General features: G+C 40.8%; 1 protein-coding gene across 2 annotated transcripts in view; it reads left to right on the top strand.

The window, feature by feature from the left end:
• The window catches only part of NTRK2 (neurotrophic receptor tyrosine kinase 2), a 315,336-nt gene that overhangs the window by 216,290 nt on the left and 73,167 nt on the right, over positions 1-25,879 (top strand). For both annotated transcript variants that reach the window (XM_070431418.1, XM_070431417.1), the window contains one exon: positions 18,323-18,453. In XM_070431418.1, the coding sequence (XP_070287519.1) occupies positions 18,323-18,453 (131 nt within the window). The remainder of the gene's footprint in view (positions 1-18,322; positions 18,454-25,879) is intronic.

The following is a 25,879-nucleotide window of genomic DNA, read 5'->3' as shown; positions in this document are numbered from 1 at the left end:
ATTTATAATATAATTGCCTGCAATATTTCTTCTGCATATATTTAAAATCATAATAGACAATATAATTTTTGCTTTAGCCCCTCAACATAAATTAGAAAACTCCAAGAGAGAAGGGAAATGTATTAAATGTGTCTAGTTTTTCCTTTCCCTGTTCCTAAAGGATATTTTCACAGGGTTTTGGGTTGATAATATTTTTCTTTCACCACTCGAATGAGGTTGCACTGCTTTCTTCTGCGCTCCACCATTTTATATGAGAAATCCACTGTCATTCAAATAGTTTTCCCCTTATAGGCAAGGTATCATTTCTCCGTCACTGCCCTCAAGCTTTTTTGTTGTTGTTGTTCTTCATTTCCCGAAGTTTGGTGAAGAATAAGGTTCGATGATGAATTATAATCTTGATAGTATGAATTCATAGTATGAATTTCTTTGGGTTTATTCTGTTTGGTGATGACTTTTTAAATCTTTAGGTTTATGTCTTTTCCAAGAGTTGGAGAGTTTCAGTCTTTATTGCTTTGACTGCTTTTTGACCATGCCCTTTTCTTCCTCTTCTAAGGCCCTGATGACATGAATGTTAGATCCTTTGCTATCACCCCACATTTCCATTTATTCAGGCTCCATTAATTTTTTTCAGTCTATTTTCAGTCTGTTGTTCAGACTGGATAATTTCTGTAGTTCTGTCTTCAAGTTTACTGAGTGTTTACTGTCCCCTACATTTTGTAGTTGAGCCCATTTATTGTATTTTTAATTTTGGTTATTGTATTTTTCAGCCCTAAAGTTCTCATTTGGTATCCCTCTTTATATCCGCTGTTTCTGTACTGAGACTATTTTTTCATTTGTTTCAGTGTGCTTGTAGTTGTTCATTGAAGCATCTTTGTCATATAACTCTAACATTGCTGTTATCCTGGGTGTTGGAATCTATTGATTTTATTTTTTCATTCAGTTTGAGATCTTCTTGGTCCTAGGTATAATGAGTGATTTTTTTTTTATCGAAGCCTAGAAATCAGGGGAATTCAGTTTTGAAACTCAGAAGGTATTGAAATCTTCTATTTTAGCTAGCTTTCTCTGACAGCAGCCTAGCAGGGAAAAGGGGGACTCTGCCTCATTATTGTCAGGTGAAGGTAGACATCCAGGTTTTCCACTCAACTTCTGTTAGCACTTGAGGTGGCAGTCTCCTCATTACTTTTTGGTGGGAGTGGGAGTGGGAGTTCCACCTCCCCATTAGGCCTCTATGGATACCTTCTTGTTTGGGAGGGGTGGGAATGCTTTCTTACTTTTCCCCATATGGCTTCCAATGGTATTACAGTGTATGGGGGTGTAAGAAGAATGACTTCCTTATTGCTGGGTGGTGGTGAAAGTCCTGACTCCCCACTCGGCTACCTCAGACATCACCCTTGCATGGAAGAATGGGGGTGCCTGATTCTTGCAGGGTTGGGATGGAAGTATAGGCTCCCTTCCTGGTGGGAATGAAAGCCTGAGCTCTACTTGGCCTTTTCTCTGACACCACCTGGGTGCATGGTTGGGTGCCTTGTTACAGCCTTATGAGGATGGAAAGAAATCCAGGCTCCCTACGCAGCCTTTGCCGGCATGGGTGGGGGTGGAGCCACAATTACCCTATGGGATTTGGTAGGAGTAGAGCAGTTACTGTGTAAGATTTTTCTATCGAGGCTACTGTTTTTCTGGTATTTTAGAAAGAGAAAGCAGCTTTTTTTTTTTTCCGGGGATTTTTCTGCCTGTATATCTTCAGATTCCTGGCTTCTTCAGTTCCAATTTGGGTATATATGAGAAAAAAATACAATATAGGGAATCCACCACCATGTATTTCCAAGGTTTCTGGTTGATATGTCTTCTTCGCTCCACCTTTCAAAGTCTTCTCACGTTTATTTTCTATATATTGCTCAGGATTCTTAGTGGTAGTTTATGAAAAAAAAAATGAGAAAATGATGTCTACTTCATCTCCCTGGGAGCAGAAGTCACATCTCTTACATTCTAATTTACCATTATACATCCCCAAATGTGGAACTTTCTGGAAGATTAATAAAACTACTTAAATGTAGATTCAGGCCTGGGATACTCACCTGGCTGAAGTCTGGCATCTGAAATCTATTAGTCCAGAGTGAGCAATGTACAGAGCTCCAAAGGATAGGTCAGGTCTACCTCCATGCTAGGAAGTCCAGGTAGGTGGGTGGATCATGGCAGAAAGAGCTGTTTAACAAACAGCAGAGTCCTAGTTACAGTTAATCTGCCCTCTCAGAGCTGGGTCCCAGCAAGGGCCTGGGAGCATTCAACCAGGTTGTATGAAATAACATACAACCTTTGGAGAAGGGCCTAGAAGGATTTGGCTGGGACTCATAATGGGTCCCAACTCAGAAGAGAACTGAGATGCTGTTTAGAAAACTGAAGGAGAACACTGGCCAACAGACAAGGTTAATCAGGGTGATCAAAACCAAACCAAAACAAAACAGTGCTTTATATGATACGACATGATGAACCTTGAAAACATGATGTTAAGTGAAAGGATGCCAGGCCCAAAAGGACACATATGGTATGATTTCATCTGTATGAAACACCCAGAAGAGGCAAATCCATAGTGATAGGAAACTACTGGTGGTTGCCAGAAGCTGAGGGGAGGGGAAAATGGGAAGTGACTGCTTAATAGGTACAGGAGTTCCATTTGGGGTGATCAAAAACTTCTGGAAATAGATAGTGGTGATGGTTGCACAACATCGTTAATATACGTAATGCCCCTAAATTGTACACTTTGAAATGATAAATTTAAGGTGTATTTTACTACAATTAAAAAAAAAAAACCTGTGATAAATGAAAACAAAGCAAACAAAAGAAACCACAACAATGCTCCTAATCCCTGTGCCCAGCAGACATTACTAGTTGATTATAGCTCTTTTTCCCACTAAGCCCCTGATCCTCCCAACATAATGTTCTGTGTAAGCATTTGCAATTGATAGAAGACGTATACGAAGGATCTGTTTTCCATCTCAGGCAAGGAGCTCCTTCTGGACACACTGACATCCAGTCTAGAGTGGGGCACTGGATCCCAGTTCTTACCTGGAGCCGGCTTGGGACTGCTCATTTTTTGCCTCCCTTAATCAGAGCAGGCCCAGGGGCTGGGTGCAGCTGAGCGCCCTGGGTTACAGCAGCTGAGATTAGTGGAGGGCCAAGTGGCAGAGAAAAAAAAACACCTTGCTTTTTATGTTAAGATCTAAGACATAGCAGGCAGCTCTATAGTGTTAATTCTTGAAGATCTCAAGGCAGCCTGCTTGCAAGTTGAATTTCAGGGGAGAGATGGGAGTGATTTATGGTGACATCTATTAAGCTTTTATAGAACATAATACATGTGTTCTTGCTCCTACCGTAAAATTAATTGTTGCTAATTAGTTAGGGCTGCCAGCTCACTGGTGTACGAGTCTGTCACACTCCCTGGTCCTGGCCCTGTTAATTAGCCTCCTGGAGTCTCATCCTATCCCAGTGTCCTGTAGCTCTCCCTGCTCTGTACATTTCTCATTTACACAATCAAGCCTACTTGTTGGCTTTGGTTGGTCTTGAATAGAAGTTTAATTGGGGGGGTCATAGAAGTCCTTGTGGATCATCTAATGATGTCAGATGAGACGTCATTTCTTTAAATACATATAATTGATTTCAGAGAGAAAGGGAGAGGTAGAGAGAGATAGAGATATCAATAATGAGAGTGAATCATTGACTGGCTGCCTCCTGCACGCCCCCTACTGGGGATCAAGCCCACAACCCAGGCATGTGCCCTTGACCGGAATCGAACCCAGGATCCTTCAGTCCACAGGCCGATGCTCTATCCCCTGAGCCAAACTGGCTAGGGCCAAATCATTCCTTGTATACTATCAGGTGTCATGTAAGCACATATGACCCAAAATAAATACATGTCTTTCAATAATTCTTTTCATGGAGTACAAAGTCCCCGTGAAAAAATACAATGAAGATCTCAGGGACTTGGTTTTAGTTATTGATTTCTGGGTTGCCAGGGTCTGAGATGAAGGTCATCCTGCTGGAATGATAGCCCACAGACATGTATGCCGCGGTAGGAGCGACTGGGCTGGGCAGCTCCTAGGCCGTAGCAGCTGCTTGGCCTGGGGCATTGTAAGTATCAGCTCTAAGGAGATGCTATGAGGTGCTGAGGATACCCTGACAGTGATTGAGCTGTCCGCAGCCTCCCAGCCCTCAGAGGGGCTTTGGGAGATTTGCCTGGGGAATGTATAATTGCTGTTGACATTTCCATGGGAAAAGGAAGTCAATTCTGTTGGATTTTCCGAGAACTGGGAGCTTGCTTTGTCCATCCAGGCTGAATCTCGAGGGAACAGTCTTATGAAGTTGTCATCACATGTAATGACAACAAAAAGGCCAGGGTTTTTCTAAATACAGTTATGTACCCAGTGAAGCTTGTTCACTCCTCTGCTTAATAAGCCAACAAAACAGCCAGGCGCAGGAGAGAGAAAATTTCCGTTTACATTGATTGCATCGTGCATGCCTCTGCCCACCTCCTGTGAGGCGGCTGATTTCACACATCCCCATGACAGAGTAATGTGACTTCATTGACTGGCAAGCAGCTGTCGATGGAACGTGTGAGGTGTCTGGGTGTGTGTGTGTGTGTGTGTGTGTGTGTGTGTGTAATGCCCACACACTGCAATGAAGAGGGAATGGAAAGCATGACAGAGCTATTGAAATTTAAAGGGGAAGTGTGTCTTTATTACAATTCACTTATGAAAAGGAGGGCTGTAGTTATGTTCAAATCTGACCATGTCTAGGAACCCACCTGGCAAACAAAGAAAAAGGACCAATTTCAACCCTCACTGTGTATTGCATTGGGGTAAGTCTTCAGATAATAGGTCTGGGAAGGTAGGATGAAGCGCCAAGACTCCAGCTGGCCCAAGCAATCAAGGTATTAGGACCCAGGTTATCCACGTACCAGTGCCATGCTTGTCCTTGTCCTCCCGCCCCCTGTTGTCCTCCTTCTCTGCTCCACACCCGGGGCTTTAGTGCATCTGCTTCTGCTCCCCATCTCCCCCTGCATCTCCTTGGAGCAGATGTGGGCCCAATGGTCCATGTGACAACATCTTCTGAGAAGTCTTCTTGAATAGAAGACTAAGGGATGAAATACGGAACCTTTTGACAAATGCATGTGATTTTTTCATGAACACTCTCTTAGGCAACTGAACCACTTCATTTGGCTGCACAGTTAAGGGGACACTTGGTTGAGAAAGCCGTTCATGTTTCTGAGAGTCATGTGGACTATGGTAGCTGAGTGAATAATGCTTCTGTTCCAAATATTAAATAACTTAGCTATTAGCATCTATAGCTTTCCTTTTACTTTCACTGCCACCACTCTAAACCAGGACTTTGTAACTATGCTTTTATTAATGCAACAATCTCCTAGCTACTGTCTTTGTCTCAGTTCACACGCAATACACCGTGCATATCCCTACCAGACAATATGCTAATTACATAATGCTCCACCCTCATTCAGGAACCTACAATAGCTCCCTTCTGCTTATAGGACCAAATCTAGACTCCTCATCTATCCTTCAGGCTCTCTGTGACATGGTCCTATTGAGCCCATTGAAACTTCCTATTGTAATTTCCAAACTACCATTTCTCATCATACCCCTGATTGAACATAGCAGTCCTGTCGCCACTACCCTGCCTTCATGCCTTTGCTGCTCCTTCTTACTTAAGAGCCCGCCTTTACCTCCAATTATTCAAATGAATCTATTTTTCACATTTCCACCCGGACCTTTTTTAATCTGTGAAGCCTTTCCTATAATTACCATCCACATTACTAGTAACTTATCCTTTCTTGAGGTCATATCCCTCTAGCAGCCAATGCTTGGTGCTATTTCAACACTAGCATCTTGCATGGATCTTAATCTCTTATCTACAAGTTTTGTCTTCAGATTGAATTTTTAACTTTCTTGATTTAGTCTCCAGAATGCCTTCCACGCCACACTGGTGTAAGAGACATTGAACTTGGAATAAAAAAGCAAAGCTTGAGGTCTGGCTTTATAACTGACCAGCTGTGCAACCTTGATGATCCCCTTGAACTCTTTGAACCTCTGCTTCCTCAGCTGTAGCATGGAACTCCGGAAGGTTTAGCAGCCTATCTCACATTGTTTTAATGTTCAAATAAAATAACACGTGTGAGGGCTTTATGAACCTTAAAGTGCTCTGGGACCAGAAGGCCCATTATTATTGTAGTTGCAGGTAATATTTAACATTAAATTGAACCAATAAAAATGTATCTGTAAGACACTGTGTACTCGTGAGTGCCAAATCACTAAATAGCAGTGGTCACGCCATATACCATTTTTAATGCATTTTATTTGTCAGCATGCTTTTTATTTAGAATACCATTTTGTTCTTGCGCGGGGGGCGGTGGTGGTTCAGGTACTTTCATTCCCACTTTAGAGCTAGAGGAAAGAAATCAAAGTTGGGCAGATACATTTAGAGAATTGCTTCAAGTTGTGTAGTTAGTTATTAACAATGATAGGGCTGAGGCTTCCCTTTCTGCCTCTTAATCCCTGCAAATTATAGTCACTTCACTCATTGCTCCCCCATCACCACCCTAGACCCTGTCCATGGGACACTTCCCTCTTTCTTTTTCATTTGCTTTCCTCAATGGGCCTTTTCTTCCTTGGCCATCATTGGATCTTGTAGAGCTAGGTGTCTTCATTTGAGCTTGTAAAGATCTCACTCCTGTTCATCTATAATAATAAAAGCATAATATGCTAATTAGACCAGACAGCCCAATGACCTTCTGGTCATCCTTCTGGACGACCTTCCGGATGAAGCCGCAGCTGTGGGGGCAGAGGCAAAGGCGGCTGCCACGGTGGGCGGAGGCCAAGGCAAAGGTGGTTAGGGGCGATCAGGCAGGCAGGTGAGCAGTGAGGGGTGATCAGGCAGGCAGCTGAGTTGTTAGGGGCGATCAGGCAGACAGACAAGTGGTTAGGGGTCATCAGGCAGGCAGGCAAGTGGTTAGAGACGATCAGGCAGGCAGGCAGGTGAGCAGTTAGGAGCCAGCAGTCACAGATTGCAAGACGGATGTCCGACTGCCAGTTTAGGCCCGATCCTGCAGGGATTCCTGTGGGATTGGGCTTAAACCAGCAGTCCTGGATTGCGAGAGAGTGCAGGCTGGGTTGAGGAACCCTTCCTCCCTCTCCCGTGCAGGAATTTCATGCACTGGGCCACTAGTTTCCTTATAATCATGTGCACATTTATAGATGGAAGGGCAAAGTAGAAGAATTTTTAGTGTTCTTTACAAATACTGTGATTCACTCAATTATTTTTAGGTGGAGGAGCCAGGATCAGAGAGGTGACCTGAGTCCAATGTTGGCTCTTCACTCTCAGTTCTGGCCTCCTGAAGACTGTAGGTCCCTGAGAAATCAGGTTCTTCTTTAGGGGCTTGTCCACCAGGACCACAAGGCAGGGCTAGACATTTTTTATCCATACTCACAGGGACACTGTTACCACTGAGTATTCCTCAGCTTAAGCATACTGTATACTTTAACTTTGACTTGTTCTTGAATGAATTTGCTTAACATCACCTTCTCTGAACATGTGATGGCATTTTAATACTTTAGAAAATGCCAATCCCAGATGTAAATGGTTCATATTAACATATAAGAAGAGTTTTTAATCACCCACCATAAGTTCCCTTTGTCTTAGTAACATTGAAACTCTCCCTGGAGAAGGCACTTTTTATAAGGGACTTCATTATAAAACCCAGGGAATCATACTAGAAGCCCGATTTGTGTGACCCTCTACATAATCCCCAACAGGACTCCAGAGCCCAGGGGATGGGAAGACTTCTCTCCTTTCTAAAGCAGCCCGATTAGGTCAATGTGACTTAATTATGTATTTTTTAGAACTGTTCTCCAAAAGTGGAGCTTGTAAGATTGATGCAAAATTTGGAAGTGCTCCAGCTAACAGAACCACCCACAAGTTCTTATCAAAAGACAGAGAGGAAAGGAACCCAAACACCGTGACTCTCACACTATAAATCCATTCCCAGCTCATAAACTGCCTTCAACACTGTGCTTCTTGACATGCGTTCACACCCAAGGTTTTGCAGCTCATCAGAGATGGAGAGTGTATATAGACAGAGAATGAAAGGGATAAGTCTGGTAGCTACAGAGAATAGATGATTTGACTTCTGGGGAAAGGATATAGCAATATTCTATGGACATCATCCAGCTTTTAACCTCCCTGACTTCCCCTGTTCTTACATTTTTGAGTGATACGTTGCATTTGGTTGATACATGTCTGTAATGAGAAGGAATAGGGTATTAATGAACATGGCACTGGATTTGACATCCAGCCGTGGGCAAACTACGGCCCGTGGGCCGGATCCGGCCCGTTTGAAATGAATAAAACTAAAAAAAAAAAAAAGACCATACCCTTTTATGTAATGATGTTTACTTTGAATTTATATTAGTTCACACAAATACTTCATCCATGCTTTTGTTCCGGCCCTCCGGTCCAGTTTAAGAACCCACTGTGGCCCTCAAGTCAAAAAGTTTGCCCACCCCTGCATTAGACACATGGAGAAGAAAATGTAGTCCTGGTGCCCACTTAGCCTTGCAGTATACAGTATTAAGCTGCTCCTGTTAACACAAATTCTGTTCATTGCTTTCCAATTTTTAGAAGGAAAAGACACTTAATTGTATCATATTGTGAACTGAATGTACACAGCAGCAATTTTGGCACAGTTGCAGTAAAGGTCAAGCTCACAGGATATAGGAAATAATTGGGGCAGAAGAAGCTAGGGGTGTAATAAGCTCAACATATACAGAAGAGTATTAGGATACCTGAAATAGAGATGCAGTGTGATAGGTAATCAATAGAAGAACTGAAAATATTACAGCTCCAAATTATTGAGAGGAGGTGGGAGGGAGTGTGAGCAAAATCCTCCTCCTATGTAGCAGAAAGTCATTAAGTGTCTTAAATTAGGAAAACAGGAGTAGGAGGTACAACATTAATTAGAGTTATGGAGATGATGCCTAGAAAACAAGAAAGTCAAACTACACTGAATTAAGACAGGCAGGACTGAGGACAGGAAGGAGTGTGGAAAAGTACAGTTTCTTTTCATCTTTAGCTCTTTAGTACTACTTATTTGTTACCATTTGCATGTATACCTTTTCATAATTTTTTTTTTTGTAAATTAAAAGAAAAAACGCAGGTTCTTTTCTAACATTCAGAGGTTCTGTTTGCAAAGGTAAAACCTAGCAATACATTAGGTTGAACCATATGACATAGCTGTTTGTTCCATTTGGGCCTGTGCGAATAGAAATTTCATTTGGTTCAACCTAAATAGTTTTCAGAGTTTGTACTTTAATGCAGACACATTTTAACGTGAAGGTCCAGTATATGACCAAGTCAGTTTCACTCTAGTATTTTGGAAATGGTATAATTCATTATGTCCAACAAGTCCCTTCTTTCCAACCAACACTTCCAGCCCTGCTCAACTTATAAGGGGAAATTCAAATGGCATGTCCTCCTACCTCAAACCCTATACTCAAATGATTTGCTTTTGCTTTTTTTTTTTTTTTTCATTCTAAACACCCCTCACCCTTTATTTTTTATATCGGTCATGGCAGGCTTTATGTTCCGCCTTTAACAACAGTTATAGTGTATTTGTCTCATCTCCCTAGTAGACTGACCATCATTTGGGGAAAGATTTGTGTTCTATTGGGAGAGACTGCATGGGTTTTGAAGCCAATCCTAGCTGTGTGGCTTTGGGAAAATTATTTAATATCTCCAAGACTCAGCTATGACATTCCTGAAATGGAGACAATGATGTCTCTCCTTCAGTCCATCAGGATGTCTGAATAAAGACTCTATGTACAATGCGTAACACAATGCCAAGCACACAGAAGATGTGCACTTAGTGACTGTTGAACTTCTCTTCCCCTGCTCATCCTTGAATCTCCCACAGCACCAAACATAGTTTTTTTCACATAGATGCTTAAGTGCTGAAACGGGGTGGGGTGGGGGGGGGGGGTAATGTTGATTGAAAGATGCTGTAAGTATTGTGAAGCCCTTTGAAGAAAATAAACTTTAGCATTACCTTTTGAAACATGAGTCCTCAAATAAGCATGTTAAAAAAATATCATAGAATTCTGTTTTGCATATTATCTGGGCAGAAAGCCATGGAAACATTTGGGATGTACTCCAAAATCTTGTCTGTGACCCGCATTCTTACAGACTTTGGCCACATGTCATTGGTTATGAGCTCTACTGAGCATCTGCCTTTCTAAGGAGTTTGGGCACAGTCTATAGCTGAGGAAAGCAGCCCGGGAAACTGGCATGGAATTCTGGACCTCATAAATGCCCATTGACTTTTCATTGCCTGTAGACTAAGTGCTTGCCCTTGTGTTCAAAGCTTTCCTCATAAGGACTCTAACATGATTCTCTCAATGACTCCATGGAGCTTCTTCCAAGTTGCCCATTCACGTAATGCTTGGCTTGCTCCTCTCATCATCATTTATCACATTCTGACAGAATTATTGCTATTTCTCTTACCAATTCCTGCTCCCTCACTAGAATATATGTACAGAAATTGTGTTATATGTATATAACATGTATATGTTACATACATACTTCTGTTAGGATAAACTCTTCAAAATGATGACACTGGTGTGGTTTGTGAATTATCCCCACCAAAAGCAAGATTTCTTTTGCAATGGGAGGATTATGTAGAGGTGTGTTGATAAAGGCCAACTAACCTGCAGAAGTCACTTAGGAGAATGTAGCAGCTACTAGAAGAAAAGTATTCATGAGGAGGGCACAGGAGTGGAGGACCCCAAATGATAGAACAGGTACCAACATAGAACCCTCAAATTGAGGTTCGTGCATACAGCTTGGGAAGAGGGTGGTAAAGGCATGTTTTTCATCCTCAGGAGCAAGAAGAACTTTCAGGCTCAGGGACACAGGGTTGAAGGGGTAGGCAGATAAGACTGTCTGGCCCACCTGCCAGGATTTTGTACAATCACTCTGCATAATTATTCTTGAAAATACAAACATTGCTGGGGCTGACTGACAAGTATTGTTCCAGCAGGGAGGGCTGTCAGGGTAAATCAATCCAATTCTACCACATGCCAGTGTGTAGAACAGATATAATTTTGGCTGTTAGGGGCTGTCAAAGCGAGGGATGTGCCGTATGTGTATTTTGAAGTGTGGTGTTCCCGTCAGTCTAACAGCTTGAAAGATTTCTGGGGCTTTCCCCCTCCTTGGCTGTTTCCTACAAGAAGTTTGGGTAATTTAAAATAACTCAATTGCATTTATCTACTGTAATGATTGGGTTAAATTAAGCATTGCTCCTGCATGCCCCACAGCTATTCTCTGGTTTAGCATGGGGGCATCAAATATGTTTTAGAAGGAAGGGGCCATTTGCTGCCATTGGATGTTGTATGGGGCATCCAAGTTGGTATCTGGTACCCTCCCAGGAGTGCTGAGTCACCCTGCAAGAGTCTATCTTGTCTATCACCAGACCCATTTCAAAGCTTAGCCCAAAGGCACACAATGGGGCCCTTGGGGATCCCTTGAAGTCCACTTCCTCCTTCAGAGACCCAATGCTGTGATGAGCATCAAAGATTAAACCCTCAAAAGTGGCTCACTCAAAATCTTTGCTCTCTGTTTTAGACTTTTTTCTGCATCCTCCATCGCACTGTACTCTCAGGGTCTTCTCCAAGAATCTGTCTTGCCAGTTTTCCTCTCACCCTCCTTCTTTCCCTCCCTGCCTTTCTCTTTGTGCCTGTTTAATTTCTTACTTCCTATTATTCTTCCTAACATACACACACTCTCAAATTTCTCCCTCCTCAGCCCCATCACCAACTCCATCCTCTATATTCACTTGTCTGCATGACCTCCCACATGTGTAGGCTCCACTTACCACTTCCAGGTCTTCACTTACACTCACCCTTTGCCCCTGGCAGTCTGACTTTTGCTCTGCTCAGCCTCCTTTGTGGCTCATTCTCCTGCCTCTCTGATTCCTCCAGTTTGGTTTTGTTCTATGGCTCATTGTTCTTTGTCTTTCCCTGAAAACACAGAGGATTAGTACCTGGCAAAGTCCTCTGTTGTATTTGGGGGCAAGGACTTAACCTCAGCTTCTCTGGGGGCAGTCACTCTGAGCTGTGTGCATTCCAAGGATAAGGGGCTAGAGAATGAAAATAAATTATAACTGGATGGAGCTCACTTTCAGTCAGCAGAGGCCTCTGTGTGAACAAGCTGTAGCTACAGCCTAACTGACTTCTCTGGCTCCAGTTTGCCCAGCCAGCATAACCTAATGATTTGTACTCATCACTTTTCTCCCAGGCTCAAAAGTCTGTCATAGCTCTAGATAGCGCTCATATACAGAATAAAGTTGTGGAATGTGTGTGTGCTGGAGGTGACCTGATGCCATTTAGCTCAAAAGTATTCATTTAAAGATGAGGAAGTGAAGGCAAAGGGCATTGACATCATTGTTCAAGAGTCCAGACTTATTAGTGCCCAAACTTACTACCTAGTAAGGTAGTCAAAGCCCTCTGTGATCTAGGCTTGTCCTACTCTTAGAGAATATCATCTACACTCTCTTCAGGAATAAACCAAGATAAATCACTATTTCGCACATATACTTTGAACTTCTCCCCCTACCTTAAATACCCTCTTTCCCACCATTCTTATCTCTTGTTCAATCAATCACATCTATTTTTAAATTTTCATGTTATTATTTATTCATACTTTAGATTGCTTAATAAGTCTAGACCCAGCAGTGGGTATGGGGAAATTATACCTATTCTTCATCTACATCCCCAAAGCATTCTTGAGCATGCCCACAGACATTGATTTTTATGTCATGATAATAAGAGTCATGGACTCCCTGTGTAGTGCTTTGGCTGGGGGTGGCTTTTGTGTCATATGTTTATCTCTTACTGAGTTATGCTTTAAGAAATAGTCTTTGGAAACTCACTATTTACTCTAGGGCCTTTGTGAGGACTTCGATCCCCTGTGTAAAATTCATTCAAAATATTCCTTGGAAAATGAGATGCTATGAAGAATCTTACCACAAGGAATGTCTGTACTTTTACTTTGAGTAGTAAACATTTTGTGAATTATTATGTTTTTCTTTTGGCTTCTGATACCGGGAAGTTCAGGGTCAAATTATGACTTAATTTTAATAACCCTGTGATACCTTAGAATTTGCATGTTTGCATTCCTACTGAATACCTTGCCTTCATCTTCCATGCCACTTTCCCTGATGATTCTTATTTAAATTTTGTTTTTCCTTGCAGGGTTACGTAAAGTACCTAAAATCTTTTATGAAGGAAGCAAAGGTGTAAGATGTTATAGATATACATATTTTTTCCTGCCCTGTTAGGTTGTGAGTTTCTTGATTTTTTTGAAGAATTTCAATAAATTAGGGTCTATTTTACTCATCCTTTTATCTAGGCCCTAGAAAAATGCCCAGGCCATAATAGGTGCTTAATAAAGTTTTGCTTAACTAAATTGCTACAAGTAGACTCACAATTCCCTAGGTGGGCAGAGTTGAGCTCATACACTTTCACTTTGTTTTTTTATAAGAAGGCCAAGGAAAGGTAGAGTGTTGTAGTGAAAAGAACTCAAACTCTGCCTGTTACCAATGGTACAAACTTGGATGAGTTAGGTAGCTCAGCTGATCCTCTTCTTTTTACTTTAATCAAAAAATGGAGATAGGGATACATACCTTACTAGATTGCTATGAAGATTGATAACCCCTGTAAATCTCTCAACACATTTTCTGGCTCATAATAGCAATCAGCACGTGTTAGGCCCCCACTTCTCTCCCTCTCATTTCATTAGAAATAACACTTGGAAAAGGATAAGTGGATGACTCTATGACCGCAAGTAAGTCAATTAATAGTGGTGTCATCTGTAAAATAAATGTGACTATTGACCTCATTCAGAAGGATATGAAAATTAATTGATGGTAATGCACATTGGGAATTTTTGCTGAAAAGTGCGTAAGAATGGCTCAGTATTATTACATTTTATTTCATCATTAATATTATTTATGAATATTTGGCCGTGTCTTGTCCTGGTGCATTTTATGTCTGTGGTTTTAATTGCATTTATTTCATTTTAATACCAACTTGTATCTTAATAAAAATGTAGATGAAGTCCAAAAACATAGTTTCCATCTTTTATGAAAATCTATTTTTATAAGGTAGATGGTTTTACCTGTTTTAATATGCTACCCAGGAAACAGACATCAAGATAGATAGAAATAATTTTTATTAATTTTATTCAGATCAAGCTTAAGCACTTTCTAAGGTATTTAACTTTTATATCCTGCTTTTCTCACTCATATTTTATGTTTATTTGCTGTTTTTTAATGAAATTCTTCATTATGAGATGTTTGGCCCATTTCAGACGATAAACGTGAATGTTTGAAACATTTCTACTGGAAAAGATAATTAACTAAATGAAACACCTGTTACTATTTTAATCTCAGGAGACACTCACTGCCTTCAGTCTCAAATGGGCCTGTGTTACAGAGTCCAAGGGTGGCTCTTCTGAAGGTCAGGACACCGGAGTCCTAGTTGGGCCACCTCCTAGCTGTATGGCCCTGAGGAAGTCACTGTCCTGCCCCGAGTCTCACTGGTCAGCTGTTAAACAGGAGGGAGTCAGCCTCACAGATCTTTAAATTCTCTCCCCATCACAGCACCCAGCCCTCTGAGAGAGAACCACGGAGGCAACTGGCCCTACATTTAGGTCTGTAGAGAAGAAGAGAGATTGCTCCTAATACAGAATATTATCTTCTGAATCCATATTACTTTTTACCTTCCTGTTCAAAACTTTAAAATATCTTTCTTTTGAGAGGCAGATCACTTAGTAGCTGGCATATATGAGAAACTCAAGAAGTGTCTCAATTCAAGGTCCGTGTGCTGAGCAGGACATGTCGACTGGGTCAAGGTTTTCTATGAAACCTCATTTCTGGGGAAACGGGAAGGATACATTTCTTACTTCAACTCTGAGTAGACAGGGATTTAATTATTTATTTATTATTTATTTTTAGGTTCAGTGGTAATGGTTATAGACACGGATTAATACTTTATCTATAGCCTCTGTGTGTGTGTGTGTGTGTGTGTGTGTGTGTATAAAATTTACTTCTGGGTGATATCCATACCAGGAATTCAATTTCGACCATCTGAAACTGCCGGTATCTCTGTAAACTACAGAAGCTACTTTATGACAAAATGCATTTTTCAGCAGCTGTAATGTAATGCTAATACAGAACCGGAAATCTACTCTGGTCCACATAAAGCAAAAGACAAAGGGCACCAAATTTCCACTTTAGAAAATTTCATTAATGACAAAGATGGCTAGACAGTTCACAGCCACTCATCTTGATTGTTATTGCTAGTTATCAGTTTCTCCCTGATTTTACAAAATAAATTTATTTGCACAATAATCTAATCACACACTTTATTTTGAATATATAGATGTACATAGATCAGTCTGCAGACCATATGTGTTTGGCGGTATATTTCCTACACCACATATACCTCTTATTGATGCCCCCTTTTCTTTTGGCAAGGTGAAAAAGGAAACTTTATCGATAAAGCTTTTTTTAAATCAACTTTTCCCTTCAAATCTAGGAACCCATTTATGCTGGAGTTTGGGCATTTATTTATTTTTTATTAGTTATTCGTGTTGGATTTGATGTGATTTTAATCAGGTCTCTAAGATTCAGAAGAGAATTGACTGACATTAAGGAAAGAATGTGTGTAAAGAATCCACATGCTTACCTGATGGTTTATTTGTTATAGAGTCCTTAGATTCACTTCACTCAGGATATTTTGTATAAATGAATCCAAATACATAGGGCTCTTTAAGGCATTGATATTCAAAATGCTAGTCAACAATGAGATAAGGAGCTTGTCCAGAATCAGAGCATTGCTTCCTGTATTAAGAAAGTCTTGGCCCTAGAAAAAGTCACCTTAATGCCATGCACTCAGCCAAAAACTCCCACAGAGCCTCACCTCTGAACTGCAGAAGAAATGGCAGCCCAGTGTTTCTACAGATTAGGCAAGTGACTGAACCATTCTCTGTGCCCTGCACCCTGAGAATGATGACACTGGTGGCATGGAGAAGGAATGTGTCAGCCAGGAGCTCAGTGTGTAAGAGGAGGAACCAAGATGTCAGCAGTGAGGGGCGGAGGTGGTATAGGATGCTGGCTCCCTAAGATAGATGCTTTATGATAGCTAGATGCTTTAGAAAACTTTGTCTTTAGCCATAGCTCTATAAACTTCTTTCCAGCAGGAGAGAGAGAGAAAGAGAGAGAGAGAGAGAGAGAGAGAAATGGCCAGAAATCACACACAAGGGCCTGAAGTACCTGCAGATAAGGGGTGGGGATGGCTTGCATTTGAAAAAGCTGTATGGGAAAGGCATGGATGTCCTCAGGGCATAGCCAAGGTTTTGGTTGAATCAAGGAGGTAGAGGGAAATTTAAGGAGAGCTCATGGATGATAGGTAGCCATCCCAGAAAGCTCCAAGAAAGGTCTGTGAGGGAGGTGAAGGAGTGAGCATTGACTCAGCCTGGGACATTTATGAGCAAAGCTGGGATGAAAGGTTGATTAAGAAGTGATCCCCTGAGAGGGTACCAAGGACTTCCATGGTTATTTCAGGAAACAGGAAGGAAGCAGGTGGGGATAAGTACTGATGCTCTTTGGAGGAGAGTGGGAAGAAATACTTAGCTCGGGTTAGTCGTTCTCCCTGCTGCTGACATCTCAGAGAATTCTTTATTGCTTTTGTACTCAATAGGATTGTCAATTGACTGAGATAATATGATTATACAGTGTTTGCCTGCTGTTTATTATGATTCAGCACATTTTTCAACAAATATTTTACAGCACCAACTGCATGCAAAGCACGGTGACACACTGTCAGGAATGCAGATACAAACACAAATGGTTACCTGTGCCACTGGGCTATAAGTTTCATAGAAGAGATTAACTCTGCTTCAGGAGAATACATTGGCAAAAGGCCACCATTCATGTAATCTATTATTTTCCAAGAAAACAAAGGAAATTAATACAAACTAGCCATTTCTTAAAGAAAAGAGGCATTTACTGCTTTCAAGGTCAACATGGGAAAACTGGTCTCATCAATTTTAGTTTTGGAGATGATGAAATTTTGTCTTTTGCCATAGCTCTATAAACTTATTTCCTGCCAACTTTTTCTCCTCCTTAGAAAATGTTTTTAAAAAGAAAATGTAAATTAAATGGGATAAAAAAAGTTAAATACTTGCCTTGATCTGGTTAGAGTATAAAGTAAATCAAGTGGCTATTTAATTCCCAGTGAACATGTGACAACCATGGAGTTAAATATTAGATTTAAATAGGGCAGCTAATTCTCTGCAAGAATTACATTTATCTCTTTATATGGGCACTCTACCTAATGAACACATTTCTCTCCTCTTCAATCTGGGAGTTGCTACCAGAGCATGAGATATTAATATACATTCCTAGACTCATTAATATTGTTGCTCATAAAAGACCTTTTGATTTTTATCACCCTGAGTTCCCAGAGGCCTGTGGAAACCATCATTACTTCAAACCACATGAGTTACCGGGGGAAAAATCCTATTAAAGTAAAACCTTAATCACCACTTGCATTTTATATCAAGTTGTATCTAAAAAGAAACTGTATAACATCTTCATCAACATAGAATGGATAAACAAATGGCAGTACAGTCCTCCCACAGAATATTATAAAGCAGTAAAAGCAATATAATCACTACTACACACACTGTAACTCAATAAAATTTAATCTGAAAGACATTGTTGAATGAATGATGCAAGATATGGAAGAATACATATAGTATGATTTCATTTATGTAGGTTCAAAACCAGGCAAAGCCAAACAATATCTTGTTAAGGATATATCACTAGTAGCCAACCTAGGAAGGAAATGATTGACGCAAATTCCTTTCCCCACTAGACATGTGACTGACAAATAGATGCAAAGCATCTGGCTTGTAAGAAAGAGGCCTGCCATTAAGGTGCATTTCTTTGGCATTGCTCCCCTTTCCTAGTCAGTAAAGTCCATTAATGACCTTCTGCAGCCAACAGGCAAGTCCCTACTTCACTTCTAACAAGGACAATAAATGAGCTCTGGAGAGCAAGCCAACTGTGAAGGTGGACATTGGGCTTCTCCTCTGCTTTGCTTTGTGCAGAGAAGAGCCCAGACATGGACCCTCAGACTCCCCACCCTCTGCCTCCCCTCTGTGTGCTTTGATTCTAATTTCCATCCTCTTTGTTTTACAGTTGTCCAGCACATCAAGCGGCATAACATTGTTCTGAAAAGGGAGCTAGGCGAAGGGGCCTTTGGAAAAGTGTTCCTAGCTGAATGCTATAACCTCTGTCCTGAGCATGACAAGATCTTGGTGGCTGTGAAGGTAAGAGAACACTCCAGAATGTCTCGTTATCCACGGTCTCAGTAATGTGTTGAAAGTGTTACTTTTTTATTTTAGTGGCCAATTCAGGAGCATGTCTGCTATGAAGGATGTGTTCAAACTCTTTTAACTAAGTGGACAGTGGGAAGGATATTTGGGGCATATCCAAGTGTCCTAGGTTCTTTCTAGGGGCACCTCAAAAGGCTGTAACTAGCTCTGAGTTACTCTTTCAAGTCAATTTTAACTAAATTTCAGACAGAAACCAACCAGCTAAGGCTTGAAGACTCAGCCTGTCTCCCCTGATTGCTTGGTGCTTGTGTCCAGCTCAGCTGCACCTGTTCTCAAGTTGAGGTTCTGAAAGGGAGACTATGAATTCACTCCCTCTCTCAGCCTCTGTTCCACTGACATCTTCTGTTACACCTTGTCCCTCCCAACTGTCTCCAAGGCCCCAGGATTTTATGTAGAATATGTGTGATTTTATTCTGGGATGAGTGGCATTTCTTGTGGATTCTGCCACCCTAGCAGATACGAGGTTTGATTAAAATAAAGAAGCCCTAAAGTCCTTTATCATAGCCATTTTCTCAGAAACTCAGAAAGGAGACCTGGTCTTCAATAAGATAAACATTATTGAAGGGGATAAAATTTACTTACGCTGAGCTCTCTAAAACACAATAAGTAATAAAAATAACACAAAAGACTCTGTAAATCTTTTACATATGCATTGTCAAAACAAACAACAACAACAACACCATGGTATTGAATAACATTTGTAAAACACTTAAAAAAGGCATCTATTTATAAAATCAATTCAGTGGCAAATAAATATGGACATGGCTAATGTACCAAAATGCAATTCTTTAGCTTAATATAAGATGATTGAATTTTGGCTTTTTGTTTCTTTGCTTCTGCCAAATACAGAATATTTATACGAATCGCATTTGTTTACTAGTGAGCAGATCAATTTGATTTTTTAAAAGCAAATGTGTATTTCATTACTGTTTTACTTAGCATTAAAATAATTCAGCATATACATAATGGGTAACTGAGGAGAGAGAAAAATTATTCTTGAACTTATCCATCCTTCAGACTAAACACAATTTCTGTTAAAGTCTACTGAAATGCAAACTGTGGGTTTGCTTTTCTCATCATCAAAAGTAAGTAACCCCAGTGGCATCAGCACTCCTAGACTCTCAGGAAAGGCTCCTTAAACTTGCACTTTGGGGTAAATAAAGGTCAGACCTTTCTAAGGATGGGAAATGTAATAGCTATCCAGTAAACATTATCTCACTAAGAAAGGCAAATGGGGTTGGTGAGACAGTAGAAAAGAGAGGAGAGGAGTGAGGAGGAGAAAGCTGAGGTCAAATGGGTCAAGGTGTAAAGTAAGAATCCTGCAGTGACTTTGGGATGTTTAATCCCTGTTGCTGTGATTGCTTCCTCTTTTCTTTCATTTACTCAAAAAGTTTGTTATTTTTTAAGCACAAATTGTTCAGAACACTTGGCAGCATTAAATCTGCAGTCTTTGCTTTCCTCTCCTGCTATCTTTTTTTCTTCCTTTGGATAAATAAGACCAAAAGGTGCCTCTATTTTTATAGATTCATACACTGATCAAATGTTAGAACTGAAAGAAGTTTAGGGAACATCTAATTCTGACCCAGCCATGTGTTATAGACAAGGGGACTGAAGACCGTGGATTTATGTTCTGGCCCATGGTTCCCGCTGTTGTTTGGGGGCCACAAGGGGACTAGGTTGGGCCTTCAGACTCTGAATTCACTTTATGGGCTCATAAGGTGAGAGGCTTTGAAGGTGAAAAAAATCCAGGGAGATTAGGGAATCTTAGGTGACAGTGGAGGAGTAGCTGAGAGATCTCAGCTAGTATAGAGACAGATACACAAAATTTCTTGGTATAGCCTCTCATCTTCGTATCATTCCTTATTCTGCGCCTGCCTCTCAGTACTTCTTGCAAAGTCCTAAAGGATGGGATGTTGCATAGCTAAATCTAGGGTACGCTAAACTCATATGATGCATTTCTTGCCGGGGTTCTTGTTCCAGCATCAATAAGGGTTCAGGAAATCTGGAGAAGGCTGTGCGTAGATTAAATAGGAGTCCAGAGATGAAATATAATTTTGAAAGGCATTTGGGGGTCAGAGGAGCTTAGCTTAAAGGAAACTAAGATCTAAGTCCTAAATTCTCTGGTCTAAGGTCTAAGGTCCCCTCATCTCAGGACCCCTTGCTTTTTATTAACACAACTTGTCCTTAGGTGAGGCAGAGATATACACTTCAAAGGGTATACACAAGCATTGTCAGAATGGGGGAATTAGCCTACGGCTGTTTATGTGTTTGGCCAGTAGGAGGCAATACTATGTAAATTAAGATGCTCTTTAGTTGTCTGGCAGCAAACAATCAATTTAATGTATCCTATTCAGGTTTGGGAAAATGCCCTTGCCACTCCAGATGATTCAGCCCTGCTGAACATGCTGGAATTGGTTTCCGGCAATTTCCTCCCAAGCACATGCTAAGATAGGACATCAGGGCTCAGGCTAGTAATGACGAAAGAATAGCCAGTGACAGCAGTGTAGCCAGTTGTCCTGCCCATGTCATGCTTCTACCTGGCATATCTCCCATCACCACTGTCAGGCTTCTCTATGGTTTAAATCCCCATCATACCTGTGACCCAAACCCAGAGCCTATACCTCATACACTACCTGGCTTTGCCAAATAAGTGTTTACAAATTAATGACCTATGAAGAATGTTTGCTCTTTCATCAACACTGCTAAATAAAATAAAACAAAATGGATTTGCCCCTTTATCAAATCCTGCCTTATTCTCTTTGCTAGTCTCCTTCTTGAAATTCAAATGAAACTATTGTCTCAAGTAGAGTGGACAACATGCCTACAGCTTAAACATTTATTCCAAGGTCGCACACCTAAGAAGTCTCATCTCACTGACCTTGACTGTACATATTTGTTGAAATCAGAGGCTTTGTTGGAATGACTACAGGCTTCCAAGAGGATGCTTGTTTTAACTTCTAGAATCCAGAGGCTGCAGCCATACAAGGAACAAGTCAGATCTTCCATAGACTCTAGGATGAACTGGATCAAAATAACACAAGGACCTTTCCTGGAGCTGCCTCTCGCCAGCCTCACCTGCTCATTTTTAGGGCTGTGGGCCCATTGGACACCTCAAAGACTATCTAATGAGCTATGGTTCAGTCCTGACCAAATTAAGGGGTTTTTCTAAGGAATGAAGCAAATTGGTCACAGCTTCCAGAGTCTGCACAGCCTGTCACCTCTGAGGAGTGGCTGCCAGGGCTGCTCTTCCTCCATTGGAGACACTCAGGGATGTTTGAAGCCTTTCTGCCTGTCGCCTAGCAACCCCTGCAGCATTGATTATGCATGCTAAGAAATAGCAGCTATTGTCCTTTTTCCTTCTCTAGAAGGAGCTGGCTGATTTGAAATGTAAGGCTTTGCATTCAGACTGACAGATGTCAGGGTCCTAGAAATTCTAGTGTCACTTGCTCCAAATGACTTAAGAGCTCGAAGGGTCCCAGGAACCAGTGTAATATGGAGGAATCCTGAGGCATGTGCAGGCCACTCAAGGGCACATGGAGGCTGAGTTTGCCTCTACCATTGCTTGTTCAGATTCAACTGGATTGCCCTTTTCTTGATATTTTTGGATGACCTTTGTGGTTTTTTTTTTAGTGAAATGGATTTATCAGCCATTTATTCTTTTACACTGAATTATAATTGAAGAACCCATAGAGGATAAGAAGCAGAGAAACCAGTTTATGATCAAAATGAGTTACTTTGCCTTTAAATACCTCAATTGCCAAGAAAACGCTTCACTGTAGTTTCTCTACATTGAATGCATTAACTATGTTAGCTCTATCCAACCTCCATTTCAATAGCTACAATTCCTACAAGGTTTTTTATATTATGAATGCATGCTGATTTTTTGTTTTTTAAATATAGCCATAAGTGTTGATGGATTGATGGCCTCTTCTCACCCTCCCCACTAACGCAGGTGTATTTCTAGAAACATCAAATGCCTAATATGAGAGAGACCTTAGAAATCATGCATATAACCCTAGTCTCCTGTTCAATAAATGAAAAAAACAAGAACCAGGGATGCCAAGTGACTCCCTCGAGATATAAGGTAAAGTGAAGGAGAGGTGCTACATAGGAAGACTTAACAAGATGAGAAATGGAGAAATCTAAGTTCAGCAGGCACTTTCTTTGGGATCTAAATTAGCATTTTTGCTTTTTGTGTTCCTGAATATCATCTTGTCAATGCAGGGAATAATGATGATTATCTTCACCAAGGGTTTTGGAAGAGTTGATGGGTAAACCCTCTGGCACATTACCACGAGGCAGCCACAAGTACCATCTAGCTTGTTGCTGCCGTTCTATGTCTGGAGGGTCCAAACCAGCCCCTTGGTCTACATGACTCCTGCTAATCCATCAGCTCTCAGTTCAAGGTGCTGCTCTAGGGGAGACTTCCCCTTGCCTATTCCCCCATTAAGGCCATACCTCCCTATTATATGCTATTAAGGCATCTATACTTGTCCTTTATAACATTTGTCAAAGTTATTCATTATATATGTATTCATGGGTTCATTTAATCAATGGCATTAATGTCTGTCTCTTCCACTAGAGTGGTATATTCTTGAGTGTTGGAACCATGTCTTTTAGCATATGGCCTAATATGTAGTAACATGCAGTAAATGCTCGTTAAATAAATGAAGGGATGGATGGATGGATGGATGGATTGATGGATGGACTACAGAAAAAGTAAAGAGTTGGCAGTTGACATTTCTAGGTAAGGAAATGATTTGATGAGCTATTGATAGTTATGGAGATTTATAACTGGGAGGAACAGTAAAGAGAATATGTATAGAACAATGTAATCTAATCAAGAATCATTTTAGAAAACATTGAATACAGATACATAGGACTGTTATTGATATTATTTACCTTAACTCCCTTATTGTGCCAATGAGAAAACAGGAACCTAGAGAAGATAAATGACCCACCCAAAGTCACACAGCTTGGACGAGGTCATTTAATGTCAGCCCTAGGACTAAAACTCAGGCCTCACTTTAGTGCCCATTGTGCACCACACTTTTATTTATTAAATTTTACATGTGCCCTGGTAAACCAAATAGAGAAAATTCAACATAATACCACTTGTCAAGTAATATAAAGAAGGGTGTTAGTGGTGCTCATTTGCATGTAAGAGATACTTTTTTATGTTCTCCAAGTAAAAATGTAATTCAAGGGAATAAGTTGGAATAAGAAAAACTGGATCCCGGAGTGAGGGCTTTGGCTTCAACAAAACATCATAATCAGCTTTAGTAAGAAGAGCAGTATAATGCTCATAGGAAACCAACTCAAGCTGGCTAAAGCAGAAAAGGGAATTTATTTCTCATGCTACTGGAAAACCATGTTACTGGTATCCTAGCTCCCAGCATTACAAGATCCAGGGAATCAATTACCTATCTATCTATCTTGGCTCTACTTTCCTCTATATTGACTGCATTCTCAGGCAGGTTCTTCTGAAACTACAGCAAACACTTGGCAGTAATGTCTCTGCTTAGATCCTGCCATCCTAGCAACCCCAACGAGAGCTCTTCCTTCCCAACAAGTATGCTAAAGTCCACGGGCTGACTCTTACTGGCTTGCCTTGAGTTGTGTCCCCTGGCCCTATGACTAAGGCAATAGAATATTCTGGTTATCCAGGCCCAATACACATGCATATTCCTGGAAATGGAAGATTGGGTCAATGCTACCCAACACATGTGACTGAATGTGGGGTACTGGTTTCCAAAAAGGATATTAGACCTGCTATAGCCAAAAGTAAATAGGAACTGCAGGGCAGCTAGGCCTCATTGTGACTACAATAGATGGGATCCAAAAGTTCACTCAGGATTTGAGATAGCCCCATGACTGTCTCTTCTTTACTATCTCAGTAAGAGCCACCAGGGATCGTCCTCTAGGCTTCCCTGCTAATGTAGTGCAGCTGTCTCTTGCCTCTGCTGTTCTCTAACATATGACTGCTGCTTCTATGCCAATTGTTGCTCACACGGCCTCTACTACTCACATGCAGAGTCCTCAAGAAGGAAAATACTATGTGTGCAGTTGTTCCACTTAGTCTTTATTCCAAGCCATCTCATCTACCTGTGGTCTAACCATCCAAGGTGGCCTCCTATGGCACAGATGAGGCCACCTATGGGAAAGAAGTAACTAGAGCCAGTTATCTCAGAATATGCTTATGGGCAGAATAAGGGCTTCAAAAGGAAAGCTCATTCTCTCCAATTCTGGAATAGTGAAATTATTCTTAAATGGGAAAGTGCATCAAGTGTTCATCAATTCAAGTGCTCTACCAAGGCAAGTTCATTTCTAAGACAGATGGCTATTTTCTTTTTGTCTTCCCTTTTTTGTGTGACAGTCATCATATCCATACTCACATCCCAGTTAATGTGAAGGCCCTCACCCATTCCTCCCATTCCTGTGCTTCCTCTCAACCTCTCTGTTTACATCAGCATGTGAAATCCTTGTTCCTGCAAAATGGAAATGAATGGTAACAAGATTAGTGCATTTAAAAGAACATTTGTCAGTGTTTCCCTAAAAAAAAGTTTGTATACCTTAACAGGGCATAATGTTGAAGAAAGTACTATCAATTCCATCTTTACATGTCTCTAGGAACAGAAATTGTACAACTTGTAATAGTGGTCTGTTAAAAGACTTAATCATCTTTATGGTCCAGACATTGCTTAATTGATTCATGTTGATCTTTGGTATAAGTGCATTCTTCCTGGTGTGTGTGTGCATGCACGTGCCTGCTCACATATACTGTAAGGTGGAGAACAATGTTTCCTTGTAAGAATCTGTCCTGCACTTGAATAAGGTAGGCTTTAGTCATTAAGTCCCAGTAAGTTCAACTTTTAACCTTTGATGGGAGATCTGTTTTTTGTCTTGTTGACCTTCTTTTCTGGCTTATCTCCAATTTATCCCCATCTTTTCATTAATGCTAAAACCAAAACAGTGCATTTCACTCTAAGGAAGACTCATCTGGCACCAAATGTAGCTGGAGGATTCACTTCACCCCTCTGTATCTCTGGAACATATGAACTGCGGTAGTTGTGCTGCTTTTTAATTGACTTGAACATGATAACCTAACTTGCAATCGAGTCACAGTCTACATCTCCACCAGCTCCTGCGTAGCTGGTGAAATTGACTCAGACAAATGTATGCTGGCATATTTGAAGCCTGTAAATCTATTGCCATTTTGTACATTGGAGGCCAACTTTCCATTCACTCTTTTGAGTCAATATTTCTCTATGAGGTAGATCCATTCTGTTCAAAGCATTTATAACATGCACCTTGATATAATATGCACACATAAACCATTTTATCCCCCAAATTATTGAAA

This window comes from Myotis yumanensis, unplaced genomic scaffold (assembly GCF_028538775.1).
Source record: "Myotis yumanensis isolate MYYU_CA2020_CCGP unplaced genomic scaffold, mMyoYum1.0.hap1 SCAF_12, whole genome shotgun sequence".
Taxonomy (NCBI): Eukaryota; Metazoa; Chordata; class Mammalia; order Chiroptera; family Vespertilionidae; genus Myotis; species Myotis yumanensis.
The sequence above is the reverse complement of the archived record's forward strand: the minus strand, read 5'-3'. Positions and strand labels throughout refer to the sequence as shown.